Source organism: Onychostruthus taczanowskii, unplaced genomic scaffold, assembly GCF_017590055.1.
Source record: "Onychostruthus taczanowskii isolate IOZ18803 unplaced genomic scaffold, ASM1759005v1 scaffold24, whole genome shotgun sequence".
In the NCBI taxonomy this organism is placed as follows: domain Eukaryota; kingdom Metazoa; phylum Chordata; class Aves; order Passeriformes; family Passeridae; genus Onychostruthus; species Onychostruthus taczanowskii.
Window position 1 is genome coordinate 11,586,535 of NW_024499684.1, and position 16,125 is coordinate 11,602,659.

The 16,125-nt window shown below is 43.5% G+C and overlaps 1 protein-coding gene across 1 annotated transcript in view; it reads right to left on the reverse strand.

Moving 5' to 3' along the window:
• MB21D2 (Mab-21 domain containing 2) overlaps positions 1 to 15,871 on the reverse strand; it is a 57,500-nt gene extending 41,629 nt beyond the window's left edge. The window contains exon 1 of the mRNA XM_041406018.1: positions 15,661 to 15,871. Coding sequence (XP_041261952.1) covers positions 15,661 to 15,871 — 211 coding nt within the window. The remainder of the gene's footprint in view (positions 1 to 15,660) is intronic.
• Positions 15,872 to 16,125: the final 254 nt, after the last annotated feature.

Sequence of the window (16,125 nt, forward strand, 5' to 3'; positions counted from 1 at the left end):
TCCCTGTGTCCCAGCAGAGTGTCTGCACCCAGACACCAATACAAACATCCCTCAGTCACATCACAGCCGTACCAGGTCTGCCTGGCTCTGCTCTCTGGAGCCAGACAGATGCCTGGACACTGGCCAGCACACAGGTCCCTCACCAAATTAGTGCTTCATCATCCTGTGAACAGCCCTGTAACTTGCCTCTGCTCTCAGAAACCAAAGGTTACTGACAGAGAAAATGCCTTCCTAGGAACTCAGAAATTCTGCAGAGAGTTTGGAATTGGGGCAGCAGTGATTTAATATCTACCATTAAAAGCAGTTTAAAATTTTATGGTCAAAGATAATAAATCCTATCCAGACATTTGCAGCTTGCAAGCCAGGCCATAGGCAGGGCACAAATAGCTTTGCTGCAAGATGACCAGGAACAAATTTAACTGCATTTTATATACAGAACACAAACCCTGGATTGCTTCAAGCCCTTGCTTTGTCCAGCACCTAGATGAGTAGCTGTGGGGTCACAAAAGGAGGTGCTCAAACAAGCAATATTTGCCAGTTAAAAGAGATGGGGCCAAGAAATGAGGAATAAGGCCGAACAATGCTGACCTGTAGTGCAAAGCTGGAGCATTATCTTGGTGCACAACAGAATAGCAGCAATCCTAAAAACAACCTTACATTTTCCTCCAGAATCACCCTGGGTTTTCATTTTGGTCCAGGCTGCTTCTTATACTGCCTGTAGGATCTCAAACAGCTTGAATCACAGCCTAGTTATCAAGTGTGGCACTGAATGCCTGCATGTGTAGGAATTCTGTATTAACACAGTCTGGATGAGACGCCAAGATGCACTGTTGAGATCTTTCAGAGATGCTGGTCACATGATTATTCTGCCCTGCTGAGGACACAAATTGCTTTGCCTTCCTTTGTCAGCTGCTTTTCAAAGCAAATAGAAGGACCTTCAACTACCCACCAGAAACAGAGACAGAGATGGACTAAGGAGTGTCCTTGTTACCATATCTGCTATAAAACAAACCCATAGACTCCTGCTGCCTTGCTGTGTGAGGCACACATGCAGCAAAAGGCACACAGTCCACAGAGCTGTGCACAAAGCCAAGCAGGTTGTGGGGCCTCCATGACCAGTTTCCTAACTTCCTCCCATATGGGTCAAGAGCAGACCTCCCACATCCTCCAACAGGAACTATTTAAGTGGCTGGAGGCTAAAGATGGAGCTGCATCAGCATGGAGAGGACATCAAAAGAGAGAGGTTTGCATCAGTGATACCAGCTCTACCCTCCCACTTCTCCTCTCCCCTCCTTAGATCAATTGCCCCGGTAATTGTGAGCAATACAACACTAACCACAGTCTCTTCAATATTCCAGTCACTGAAGTTGTAATGCTTTAAAAACAAAGGAATTGGGAGAGGGGATGGTGAAGGGAGAGGGTTGAAGCTGTGCTGTGTCAGGGAAAGGGAAGAGGCCTTTCTCCAGCTCTTTGATGTTGACTCCTGCTGTTCTAAATGGAACCTTACCCAGGAAAATAAATCTTTAGTTAAAGAATACTGCAAACCACAATGGGGTTTTATCCTGGCAATACCAATCCCACACCAGCTTCTAAAGCTCTTAGTTGAACAGAGGGTGAGCAGCAGCAACACTGTGCTGAAATGCACATTCCTAAAATTCCCCAGCGAATGCAGGCATGCTCAGAGAAGGCAGCTTAAGGGTTATTAGCTGAGAATCCAGGTTCAGATGTGCCACGGGACAGAGGTCAGGGCAGGAATACAACCCCCTGTCTCTCCTGCACATTATTTGAAAATCTTCACGTGTTCTCAGCACTCTCTGTGCTCTCACTACCCACCATTGCACAAAGCACATTCTGCTCGTGTTCCTTCAGTCTGTGCTGTCTCTGGGGCTGGAGATCCACACGGCAGCAGCCTCCTAGAGATCTCATGGAAACAGCAGCCAGCAGCTCCCACCCTACCCCTGATAACCACTACATCTCTGCGAGGAAGGACAGTATTAATGCAGCAGAAATCAACCAGCCTGCTTGTTTCTTATTCCAAAGCGAAGACAAAGGTGGGTTTGTTCAGCTGAGCAGAACAGCCAAGCCTTGCAAGGAGGACAGGAAAAAATGTGGGTATTTTTGATTCTGGTTTGGACCAAGTACCTTGAAACAGTATGGACATAGGAATATTTTCAGAAGAAAAGTTTAAAACTTGAAATGCAGAAGAAAACATTCAAAATGCTCTACACCTGTTCAGTAACACTGCTCCTCTGGAGACAAAGGGGACTGGGAGGAAGGGATAACACAGGGGGAAAAATCCAATGCTTCAAGCTTCTGTTATCCTAACTTCAGAGTAGAATGGAGTCACTAAACCTTTCTGAGTTTTAGAGCATAAGGAAAACAGAAACAAACACTTGATTTTTTGGGTATATTTTAGAAAAAAATATGGCACACTAATACTTAAAAAGCAAAGCTGAAAGGTAGCTGGGACACAGACAATGAAATGTGAGAGTAAAAGAAGGTCCCTAAATTCCATATATAGCAACTGGAGGAAAAGAACTGTGAAGGGAGAGAATTAATTCCTATTATTTGGTAGAAGTTTTCTGATAAATCAGTTTGCTAATCGAATAGCAATCCTTTTTATTTAAAGTTATTCATTTACAGTGTTTAATAGGTACATTTTCAGCCTTAGACTCTGAGCTGCATTTGGCAGCTACAGTGCTAATAATTAACTGTTAAAATATCTTGCTCCTTCAGCTCACCAACTCCCTTAAAATGTCTTGTGGCAGAAGCCAATGTGCTGTTTGACCAGGAAATCAGTTGTCTTGGAGACATCTTCACATGCTACAGCAGCACAGTCAGTCACTTTGAGTGACGCCACCCAGCAATCTGCACATTACCTTCAAACACAAAATGAGGATATCAAAGCCACTGAAAGAGAAATCATCACCTGCAAGAAACATGCTGTACTTCTCTCATGCACTGTTAGCTGAAGGAAGAGCTGTAGCAAGATGAGAGTTCTGATCTCAAAATGCTACCTGCCTGCCTAATTAGGTCACTAAAAGGCTAATGGTGCTCCTGGTTCATACAGCCATTTATAGGAAAATTATACTCTACGCTGGTCATGCAGAATCAGTTTCAGGTTAAACCTGCAAGCATTATTTCTAAACCAGAAGGTTACTATAAGATTAGACAAAGAGGAAATCCAGAAGTGTGACCACTAGCTTTAACTAAACCTCTCAGATCAGAAAAAGTGTTACAACTGTAAAGCCATTCTGAAGTACCAGGCACCAATTTACAAAGACTACAAAACAGTTATTTCCAAGGTAAACCACTAATCCCATGTTATATGACCTGATTAAATAAGATGCTTATCTTCTAGTCACCTGAATGGAATGCTAAAACGGTGCTATTCTTGGAAAGAAAATGTGGAACCAATCCTGCCCACCTTGAAGATGCAGACAGGGATGCATCAAACTCCCTCTCACCAATTCTATACACATATGCAAAATGCAGAGGCAGAAAATGAGTCAAATTCCTGACAGATTAGATTCATGCCAGTGCATGTCTGGGACCCCAAACAACGTGTTTGGGATTCAGGATTACAAATAAAAGGGCATAGTGTCTTTTTATTTGCCTTCAAAACACCTCTTAGATGGCAACAGGCTTCTGTTGAGCTTTCTCCTGCCCCAAAAGACAGGTTGGTGGCCTAGCAGGTGCTGGATCTAGTGCACCAAAACCACCAAGCATCCTCAATTTTCTTCAGCACATGGTGTGATGATCCAACACAGTCTAAACTGACAGAGACTTATTCCCCTCCTAACCTCGAGGACCACTGGAGATGGTGTTCCCTGAAGACCTTACAGAAGCACAGAAAGATGCACTTTATGTAGCCACATCTTTGCTAACTTAATGGCTTCTGAAACCACAGATCTATTAACCTTGGGTCTGCATATTTGCAGCACAAAATACAAAGAAAAGTCTCCTGCATATCATTCTCATAGTATCACATATGACTTGGGAGTGGTCCAGTTCCTGTGCAAACAGAGGTACATGCAAATGCTTAAAACCTTCAGGAAGAAAGACACAGGCCCTGTATAGAACATTCCTGCCAACAGCTCCAGTTAAGGGTAAAAAGAAAAGGTTTGTCCCAGCTGTAATAAAAGGATCCCCTGGGCAGCAAGAAGAGTAGTTTTGCTCACAGAATATGTGCATCTCAGCTGAATTAGTTAATGTGTGTTGAACACACTGAAAATTGTGAAGTGGTATTTAAATGCTAAGGATTGTTATTTATTATTGTCTCGGTGCACAACAGCGGAAACCAGTGCCGTTTACAGACACGAATTAAGAACAACAGGAGGTCTATCAACATGCTGTGGGTCTGGGGATTTTCTCCATTTGTCTCCCTCACTCCTGTCTCCCTCAGACAGAAATCTTTTCCATAGGACTCCTCCAGTCCTCGCCAAGCAATGCTGGCCTTGGCCCAGTGAAGCCTGTCACACTGCAGCAGCTCTGCTGGGAGGGGGTGACACCTCCACACAGAATAAAACAAAGGCATATACACATTTTAAGGTAAAGAAAGAGTCACTTAAAAGAATTTGAGAACTCAGTGACATACACAGAACAATAGAGTGATTCATACATATACAAGCAACGTCTTACAAGACTGGTCCTAGCATAAGAGCAGATTTTCAAACACAGATTTCTTTAACTGAATTTCTAAGAAGCAGTTCATATAAAAGATGATTACAGATTTTTAGGGTGAAGGAGTGAGAGGGTTTGTCTAGTTTCTAAAGTAATTCATGAGTGCCCTAATTCAGAGCCAGGATTTAGGTTTAAGAGGATCAAAATAAATTTTTTAAACTTTGATTTTCCAGACTAACTTGTAACTTAACTCTGCAGCTCTGATAATGTGAAAACAGTTTTGCTAAGTGCTTATATAGCACATACGAATCTCTGCCCAAGACAACACAAACAGTCTTTGATGTTACAAGCCTGTGTCAAAAGGGGTTATTTTCACTGTAACATTGTTGCCTCAACTGTAAATTTTGCACATCCACAAAAATGCACAGGATATTGAGAAAAAACGCAGGTTCAGGGTCAAACTTTTACAGACAACTTATTACATAATGCAAGCCTCTGAGAGATGCTCAATCAAATTGTAATGGTTCCTTTTTCTCGATAATGCACTTAGATGTGCATTACAGCTTGCTCATTGGAAAAAAACATGGGCATTTAATTCAGCTTGTCAGAGACATGCTGTGCTGGCAGAGAGACTTCTTGCATTCCTCGTATTTTCCTCAAGTTACTGATTGCTTAGCACATGGCTGTCCTACTGTCTACGCAATCCAGATATTTCAGCAACTCAAGCTTTAAGGGCCTTATATCAAGGGGCCAATATCAATACCTGATCTGCCATTCAGCACACTGTATTGCAAGTGTAAAAGATGAATTCCAGAGGCCCTGAAGTGTTGTTACAGTGACATTGCCTTCTCTATTTGCAGAGCTGCACATTTTTTGTTTAATACCATTAAACCAAAAGTTGATTTTAAACAGCAATTCACAGTCCATGCCAGAACAGAAGCAAGCTTTGCTTGTTGTATCTCAAGGACTAACTACTGCAGAGCAGTTTCTCAGCTATCCCTGCATACAGATTTGCATCCACACCCAGGATTCAGAACCACACAGAATGAAGAGGGTTGGGTTTCACAGAATCACAGAATCTGCCGAGTTGGAAGGGACCCACAAGGATCATGGAGTCCAGCTCCAGTCCCTGCTCAGCACCATCCCCGAGAGTCACACCGTGTACCTGAGAGCATTGCCCAAACACTTCCCGAGCTCTGCCAGGCTGCGCTGTGACCCCTTCCCTGGGCAGCTGTTCCAGCCCAGCCACCCTCTGCGGGCAGAACCTTTTCCTAATATCCAGCCTAAACATCTCCTGACACAACTCCAGGCCACTCCCTCGGGCCCTGTGGCTGGCCAGCACAGAGAGGAGATCAGTGCCTGCCCCTCCTCTTCCCCCAGGAGGAAGCTGCAGCTGCCGAGGCCTCCCTCAGCCTCCTCCAGGCTGAGCAGGCCGAGTGCCCTCAGCCTCTCCTCACACGGTTTCCCCTCAAGGTCCTTCCCCATTGACAGCCCTCCTTTGGGTGCTCTCTGATGGTTTTGTGTCTTTCTCACATTGTGGTGCCCAAAACTGCCCCAGCACTGGAGGTGAGGCTGCCCCAGAGCAGAGCAGAGCAGGACAATCCCCTCCCTTCCCTGGCTGGTGATGCTGTACCTGATAGCAAGGTAATGAGGTTGTTACCTTATCATAAAAGAAAATCAGATTAAACAAGCAAGACTTCCCCCTCATGAAGCTGTGCTGGCTGTGATCAATGACTGTGTTGTCTTCAAAGTGTTTTTCAATACCTCCCAGAATAATCTTCTCCGTAACTTTGCAAAGCACTAAAGTGAGACTGACAAGACTGTAGTTTCTGGGGTCCTCTATTTTGCCCTTCTTGAAAATCAGGAACGTTTGCCAGCTTCCAGACAGCTGGGACTTCTCTGGATTCCTAAGACCACTCAAAAATCATTAAGAGAGGTTTTGTCATAACATCAACAAGAATTTAAAAATTCTTGGATGAATCCTATCAGGGCACACAGATCCCACACAATTTCATGGGTGACTGGGAGCTGATCACTGTCTCAGTCATGGTCCTCCAGCTCAGGGCACTGAGACCCCTGTGGTCCATCATCTCCCCTTCCAAACTACTGTAAAGCTCTGTCAAGGAGCACTCTGGATCAACAGAATCATGCCTTGCTCTGATTGCTGGCAAAGGAAGAGGTGCATTTAGAAGGAAATGAAGGCATTTCCCTGCTGCTCATAGGATACCCCTTATTTCATCTGAAGCAGACAAATGTTAGCTCCTTTGTTTGCTCTCAACTCCAGATTCCTCAGTGTGCCAGACAATCCTGTACAATCGTGCTCAAGAGTGATAATGTACAAAAAAAGTTTACATGAACTGGTCACAAAGTACCTACAAGAGCTTGCAAGATCATGCAAAATGCCCTCTAGAACAGGTTCCTGTTGCACTGAGCTAGGGACAGAGATTAGAGTTATCAGCTTTGACACTCAGCAGGAATGTGTCACAAAGGATTAAATCATTATTTCATGAAGTGTCAGCAAACGCAGCTTTCCTGCTGTTCTACCACTAACTTATACATTAATTAGTGAGGTACAAAACAAACACAAAATATCTCCAAGCACGTGCCTGTGGATCGGACACAGCCAGAGCTATCAGCACAGGATTCATTTCCAAAAGGAGTCACCCAAAGCATCACAAAGCTCTTCACACTATTAAAATGCAGAGAGTAGAAATGCTGAAGGGAAACACACAAAAGCTAATTGCAATGTTTGTCTCAGCATTTTTGATAGATGTTTAATACCACTCCTTCACAACCTCAGAACCTGATTTTCTAAACCAGGTCAAATATGTACCACTGAATAAAAACATCCATCCTTGAGAGAGGGTTGTGGAGCAGTGCCAAAAGATCCCACAAACAGGAACAGAAGAGTCGAGACAAGACATTTTAGAGCAAAAAAAAAGCACACTGCCTAGCAGATTATGCAGTAAAGCAAGAACTGACTTTGTTATTTCCAGATGAAACTGAAAGTGTTTTCTAGCTGCTCAGTAGTTCTGGACCAAATAATCCATGAACTCTCACTCCATCAGTGAGTAGAAGTTCTGTATGGTCTGACTACAAGCCACATAAAGAAGCTCTTGGCAGATCAATGACATCCTACACATGAACCTCTACTTTTCTCCTAAATTATGACCTTATAAGTTTGTCATGGGATAGGGAAAAAAAAAAAAAATCACTGCTAATGGCTATCCAAGTAAGATTTCTAGTTTTGGTCATGTCTTGTATTTTTCCCTTGCCTTCTGTCCCAAACTGTTGCCTTCTACTAAGTGGCATTGCCTGACACTGCCAAATTGCATCACTATGCACACTATGGACAGGATGCATTATTTAAACTAATTTGTCCCAATTTTGCTTTGGGGTCCATTCTGTACAAAATAAGATTACTTGCTAGGTTAGGTTGTAATCTCTCTCATAGAGTTTGAATTGTACTTGATCTCAAAGCTAGTAGATCAACACCAAATGACAAGCAACTATTTGCCTTCTTTATTTAAATACTTTTCATGGTAATACTCTCAGAGCTAGGCTTCCCTTTACATGGGAGAGTTGCATGATTAAACCATCGTGTCATGAAGAACTGCAGCACCACAATGTTCCACTCTTCCAGTACCACCCCACCTTTCACAGATTGCTGAAGCACAGGAGACAAGGAAGGCTTCTCATAGTACCAAGGCCCTACTACACATCATTATATTCAGAAACTTGCATAGATCTGTATAAATTTGGGGGCAGTTCAGAATAGAGGTCTAGGGTGTCCTCACTCTGACTCAGTGTTTCACCCACAGAATGATTTTCTTAGGTTGAAATAGATGCCACCCACCTCCTGTTCTACCAGCTGAAGCCACCCAGTGCTGTGAAAATGTCTGCCCACAGCCCTAAACATGAGTGGGTGGCAGTAGCTACCACTGCTGTGTCAAAGACATGGATATTATGAACCTTGGAGCAACCAATCACCCCCACTCAATGGTATTTGTACTTTTGACACCAGCATGCTCACAACAAAATACATTGACAACCTTCTAATTAAATGCTTTAAATTAGGTTAAAATCAGACTGTCTGACAGTGGAAACAATGCATTAATAAGATCATTGTGACTTCCTCAGCATCCAGTGTTTATTAAAAATTGAAAAGTCAAATATGTTGGGGAGCAGGGAATCTATCTTCTTCAAACTGAATGATTCCTATACAACCACACAGTCACTGAAATAGTGTTTTGAAAGAACTGCAGAAAGTTTATCTAAGGCAGAAGTACATGATTCAGAGACCTGCCAGTTTGGCTGAAGTACTAAGGCACAGATCAATCCACTCAGTCCAGGACAATTGCTATTTACAGTAAAAGGGAATGCAACAGAATGGTAGAAATGGTAGAAAGCAAACAGTGGAGTTCTCTTAATGAAACATAGCAAAATCCATAGCTGCATATGTCAACTGGAACATCAGCTGCTGCTGGAAGATTTATTTTGAATGTCTCATAAGCTGCCTTCCAGTTACATTAGGAAAAAAAAAAACAAGAAAACAAAACAACAACAACAAGAACAACAACAACCAAAAAAAAAAAAAACCAAAGAAAAAAAACCAACCAAGAAAAGCCGACTGCCATATTTTTGTTACTCAGACAGTAAGAGAGGTTTGTGCTAACAGAAGTCATAAAACTCCACTGGATATAAAATCCATAGTTAAGATGGGGAACCTATGAAATATGGTTGTGAGTTCCAATAAAGCTACAGTTCAGCTCCTGAACTCACACCACTCCACGAGTCATCACGACAAGACCATCACGACCAATAAGCTGAGCCATGCAACTAGAGGTCATTTTTCATCTCTCTCACCCTTGCTCCCATGCAGGGTCACTGCTCTTTTCCCAAGAAAGGACATTCTGTGAATTCAGCCTCCAAAGCTGCTTTCTGTTTAGCTCCCATGATTGGTCTCCTGCTATTCCAAGGGAAAAAAATCTCCAGACACTCCCCTTTGCTTCCTGAGAACTCCACCTACTCTACTGCTTGTTTCATACCCCAAGGATAAGCAAATTAAAGACAGTCTAAAGGTAACATATTATGTTGTACACATGAAGGGACTGTTCACTCTCAAGGAATTTTCTCCCTCTTCTGAGGATAGCAGGCCAAGGTACCAATGGCCAGAATTAATGGTTTTCTTTTAAAACAAGGAACTTACCACCCCAGCTGTTGCTAAGGGAAAACCAAGGAGATATGTCACCCTATATAATGCACTCAACTCTTAAGCCTCTCCTTTCAGAGCAAATGATCTACAGCTCTTGCTTCTCAAGTGAGCTTCATACATCAGCATCCCCCAGACAAAGGTGATGGACTCAACGGCAGGTCATTTTTCTTAGACTCACAGAAACCTGACAGGTCTATTCCAGAGACTCTACCTGCAGCTGCCACCACAGGGTTTCACACAGATGTGCTTGGAAGTGCAATTTGCCATCTCAATCACTGTTCACAGTGCCATGCTGAAGCAGCCCTTGCAACTCAAGACCCCTTGACTGGAGGGTGAAAGGCAGTCTTGCCTTAGCCAAATCTCTTCCTGGCACTTTCTCACCTAACCAATCCTGCAGGGTACAAACAGGGTCTGACCTGGGCAGAAGATTCCTGAGGTGTGCCTTGGAAAACCGTCTTTGCAGCAAAAGGACCGGGACATGCCCCTAAAGGTGCACCTCAATGCAAAAGTTCACATGTCAAGGCCCAAGAAAAAGTGCAGAAGTTTCAGCTGTGCAGGAGACAAAACAGGAACCTGGCATTTGTCAAATAAAAATTACAACAGGCAATCCCAACTATCAAAAAAAAAAACTGATCAGCTTGGAGATTCTCTTTGAGAGGTCCAGGCAGGACTTTTACCCTCTGAGTTTCCTCTAGACTGGACATTGTCTATGGGCTGCTCTAGGTCTCTGAATACACATCCAACCTGCAGATTACCAAAGCTATAACAAAACATGTCCTCCAGCCTTCCTGAGCAATGTTGGAGTCATCTTTAATTTAGCTTCACCTATAAAAGTAGCCAGCTGCTTAAAAGAAAGTTGAACAACTGGTTTCTAACTAGAATTGCCCTGAATATTTTACCATTCACGCAAAATCACATAGGGGAAAAAAAAGGAAAAGTCAAAACCTCAACAATTCCTGTATCCTGGTTACCATCCTCCACTGTAATTATAAAATTGCCCTTAAAACATAATTGCATAATTGGGCTTGGCAAGTATTCTCCCAAATCTTTTGCAAATATTTCCACAGACTGAAGGAACAGGCGGTGGGCAGTCTGACAAGCCTGCCATGAGAATTTGTGCCCTCAGGACATGTTCCTAGCTATTACACTAAATACTTTGCATCACAGACTAATGTTTCAAAACAGTAGTCAAGCAAGTAAAATACCAGCACCTTAAAACAAATTGAAGCACAGATTTTCAATCTATTTTCACTGATAACACATGTATGGACCAACAATCCCTTTGAACAAAGAGACAGAGGAGGCTACAAAACCTTTTTTAACTAATTCCCAGTGAGATGAAATTGGTTGATTTCTGACAAGTACAACCAAATAGAAAATACCCATGCTCTGTAGCCTTACCTTACCAGTTTAGTACACTGTCCCCTAATTAAGAAAAACGAAACCACCAAGAAATCCCCCCAGCCTCAAATGCAAATACAGAAACGTGTGGTCTGCAGGGAGAGGAGACACAAGTGAAGCCAGAAATGAAATCTGTGATAGAGTAAGGTTGTTTTTAACAGCTGTGCATTATGCATTCAGCAGCACAGAGAATGCCAGCAGGGAGCCTTTATTAACATAGGCCTCAGAGTACAGTGTGCTCCTATCATGATTGGCTTCTCTTGAGAGAAGGCGCACACACACAAAAGACTTAACCCTAAAGAGATCACTCCAATCCTGTTGCTATTCCATCAGCTTGACACTACAACAGGAAGCAGAGAATTTCCATGATGTATCCTAGACACATACCTAAACAGGTAACACTTCAAACAATGCCTGAAATCTAATCTACAATAGATTTTATCAGCAAGTTATGGCAGGTAGGGAAGGGGAGGAAAAAATGCTACACAAACCCACACAAGAGTCACACTGCCAATGCTGTTTTGCTACGCAGACCTCAGGTACAGGAGGAAACTGGAAAATTCTTTCCTTGTAGAAGCTGCTGATAAAGGCAAGCTATTGTGAGGACACCTGTGTTGCCAGCACAGCAATCTGCACCTTCACAGCACATATTTTAGGGGCCCATCAGTCCAGGAAACAGCTGGAAGCCCTGCTACAGATGCAGGGGCTCAGCAGGGTAGCTCACTCCATTTGGGAATCTGGTATTTGCAGCAGAAAAAATTAGCTGATGCCAGCCCTGCTTCCACTCTGAGACTTTCCTCTATCACAAACACTTGCTAGCACCCCCAGGGCAGCAACAGCAGACACCAGAGAATTAGGGAATGATCTCAGAATAGGATCACCACCTCTCCTGTATCAGGTGCTGGGACAAGCTCTCTAGAGGTCTTGTCAACAGCTCTAAGTTGCAGCTGGCTGCAGATGCTCAGAGTATGGCCTGCCCTGGTGGGCACTTCCCACAGAAGTAACAACTGAAGTGACAAAAAGGTACACTAGAGGCCTTAAAACCCCAAAACGCCACTTTAGCGCCAATTTAAACTAGTCCTTTCCCTGATTTCATTTCTCAGGAAGGAGAATGGCATGAAATGTCCTCAGAAATGTCTTCTGGCTCTGCTGAGGAGTCTCATAGTAGGAAACAGAAACAAAACACCAACCTAAAGAGCTTGAAAACTGCTCTAGATGACTGAACCCTGGTGTGTACCTGGAGTGGAGAATATAGCTCTATAGTGTACTTATTCATATATCTTTGTTCCTTTTTCTTGTTACTATATAAAATTCTAGAGTCGGTATTCCAAACAACATGAGCTGATTTGAGGCAGCAATAGCACTAGAAATTTGAAGGAGTTACTTTATCTGCAATGTTCTAGTTCCCAAGAGCAAAATATATGGGTTTTTTTAAGCCTACCACATCTGTGCATTAAAGCACTTTTTACTTAGGTGCTGAACAGAAAGAGATAGGCAGTGTTTATTAAAGAATCTCCCGAAAGTACTTGTACTGTAAGAACAATACTCTCTAGGTCAGGTACCCTTAAACGGTTTTTAATATGACTGCTAAGCACCTCTCATCACAATGGCAGCAAGTACTTTAAAAATCAAAATATCATTGACTGTAATATCATTATTTGATAAAAATACTCCTTTATCACTTTTTAAGCACAAAACCCCCCAAAACTGAGTCATCAGGGGAATAAGTAGTCCGCTCCTTTCATGACTAGCAGGTAGAGACTTGGTTTCTCAGCCTCTCTTAGCCAGCCCTCTGCCCAACACACAAGACTATTTTTTCTCCACTCTTTTTCTTGGTTCCTACAGCCTCTCCCTCCTCTGAAGCTCAATTATACCTGAATCAAAGAGACAAGTATTTATCAGGCATAGCTCAGTGTGAGTACAGGAATTTACCAACAAAGGCACTCAAATACACCTGTTGTTTGGTGTAGGGTGTTGGCAAGACCATATGGTCTTGGTGACTGCGAAAGGGACTGTGAATGTCCAGGAACCACCCACATTCAGAAAATACTCATTTCCCCCACCAGAGAGGTAAGTCATTTGCAGTCCTCTTCTAATGCTTGGGCACAAGATTTTGGACAAAAACACGACAAGTAGTACCTCTCCCTAATTTTCTCACAGTCCAACTCTTTAGATCTCCCAGAGTTCAGTTACTTATAGCCGGGGCAAGACAACACAGATGAAAAAGAGTTAATACAAATTAAAAGCAAAGTCTGACCTAGAGGGCAAGCCATGCAGAGTACAACCATCTGAGGATCTTCACAAGGTCTCCTCACCTATCATTCATCCACCAATTACACACCAGTGTAATTAAATCAGGAAAGCTATGTTTAATTTTCCTATCATCACCCGACGAGATAAGAGCAGTACGTATGGGAGGGATCAGGCACAGGGGAAAGAGCTATTTATTAATAAGTTAAATCCTTTTAGATTTAAGAGCCTCTCTTGCTAAGAAGGATCCGATCCACAAACACAAGTTCTAATGCAGGCAAATCAGACATCCCATCTCCATTTCTGTCCTGGGCTCAGTCCTCAAGTCTCTTCTTTTATTCAGAAACAAGACTTGCCGAAAATTATCAGGTACAGCTTAGACAGAAATAAGTTTTTTTTGTTGAAACCAATGGTTTAGCTATACATTTAAACATGAAGAATGCTCATCTCCCAGTCATTATATTCACAAAGACAACCACATTAATTTGCATTACTTATAAACAGCCTAAGGCTCCCTGTTTCACCAACAGCAAGGCATTAGGGTGCATCTGCAGAAATACAAGGCATGCTCCAGTTTATTCTTCTGTCTTTCCTCTGTTGCCTTCTCCCACATGAGGCAGGAAGAAATTCTGCGATCCCTGTATGCTTCAAAGACTATTAATGCTTAAACAGGATCATACAAAGCTTTCTCTATTTGCTAGCCACACAGCAGCTATAGCTCTCTCCACTCTTCTTTGCTCCATCCCATCCAGCCATGTTTCCTCAGCCAGTTATTTAAAGCCCTGATTGAAAAATGCATCAGACCATAATACTGAAGGACTTCCACCAGATCAGGTTTTTAAGAACAAAAATCCTACAGGCTTTGATGCAACCGTGGCTTTACCACGTCTTTTTTGTTGTTGTTTAACTGGGAAGGGGAAAATATTTATAACTGCAACTATAAATATACACGCTACTGACTTTTCAACTTGTTGTCCTTGTTCTCAGGCTAAATTTAGTCTGCTATATCCTGTCCAGCCCTTGGTGAAAATGCAATACACATATAAAATTGTGCAAATCCCATACAGCAGGCAATTATACTGATCCAGGTACCTTACAAGATAACCAGTGGGACAGATAGATTCTCATCACATTGTAGGTGCATTAATGGCTGTAGAGGAAGTGGTCTATTATAGCAACAATCCTTCCAGACAGAAAATAATAATTATTGCAATAGGACAGCTCTGTGTTTCTGGATGAGAAAAGTGATGTAGGTTATTCGGAGTGTACATGTAGACCATACACTTAGTTTGTGCCAAGTAAGCTTTAAGGGTGTATGTGCACCTTTCAGCTACAAAGAACCATTCACTGGCCACAGCAGCTGTTTACACAAAAATGTTTGAGAGAATGTTTAAGACAATGACTGAAACCTGGATGACTGATTCCAACATCTAATCTGCATGTTAAAGAGCATCCTTTTGTATCCTGAAGGCTCTTATTCGTCTGAGTGATTTCTTAGTTAATTCACGGTAAATATTTATCTGAAACTGACTACCTGGAGAGTCAGAGGTGTTAGTCATTTTACTGTTACTCTTAAGAAGCCTTAGTCATGATAGAGCCCAGGTGATTTCCGCAAGGGCCAGCACATGCTTCACCCTGGGTTAAGGATCCCTGCCTGCGATTCAAAGTTTCACACAGATGAAGACTCCCCCGCCACAATTTGACTGGCTCCACTCGCTGCGAGTTTTGCAACCTAAGCAAGAAAGGCAGTTCGGGAGATGCTCCTGTACAAGCATCCACCGGTCTAATAACCAAAATAAGCGGTACAGAAAAAAAAAAAAATTAAAATTTGTTTTTCCTATGTCTTTACAGTTGGGGGTAAAAACAATAAAGGGTCGGACTCGCCTCGCCTGCAGCCCTGCTGGCTCGGCGTGTATCTCGGGCACCGGTCAGCTCTGCGACCCAGCCTTTCCTCTGTGCTTATAAATACATCGCTGCCAAAGGCTAGTCGGATAGGACAGGAAAAATTAGTTTTCTGGGGGTAGGAGCCGCCCTGCGACCGGGAACCCCCCCCAGGCCGGCGCGCCCGCGGCGCGGGGAAAGGCTCCGCTGGTGCCGCACCGCCGGGAGCCCTGCCCGGGGGTCCCCGGCCGGCATCGCCCCCGCCCCGCCCCGCACGGTCCCTGCCCTACCCAGCATGGAGAAGATGAAGTCCTTGGCCGTGTGGATCTCCAGGGCTCGCTGGTCGTCGTACTCCCTCTGATCGTGCTTGGTGAATTCCTGGATGAGTTTATTTAATTCCTCCACCCTGGCTCCCGATCGGAAATCCAGCTCCGGGAAGGGAGGCTTGCTGGTGGTGCCGGCAGACCCTGCCTTGCTGGCGAGAGGCGCCGCCATCTTCATGCAAAAAAAAAAAAAAAAAAAAAAAAAAAAAAAAAAAAAAAAAAAAAAAAAGAAAAACGCCGCCGGGGCAGCGCAGCGCAGCGCAGCGCAGCAGCGGGGCTGCCCGCGCCGGCCGCGGCCGCGGGGGGGTTGCTCCGCTGCCGGCGTCACGGCGGGCGGGTGCTGAGGCTGGAGCCAGACCGCTGGCTCGGGATGAAATTATCTTTTCTTTCTTTTTCTTTCTTTTTTTTAATTTAAATTTATTTTAAACTTCA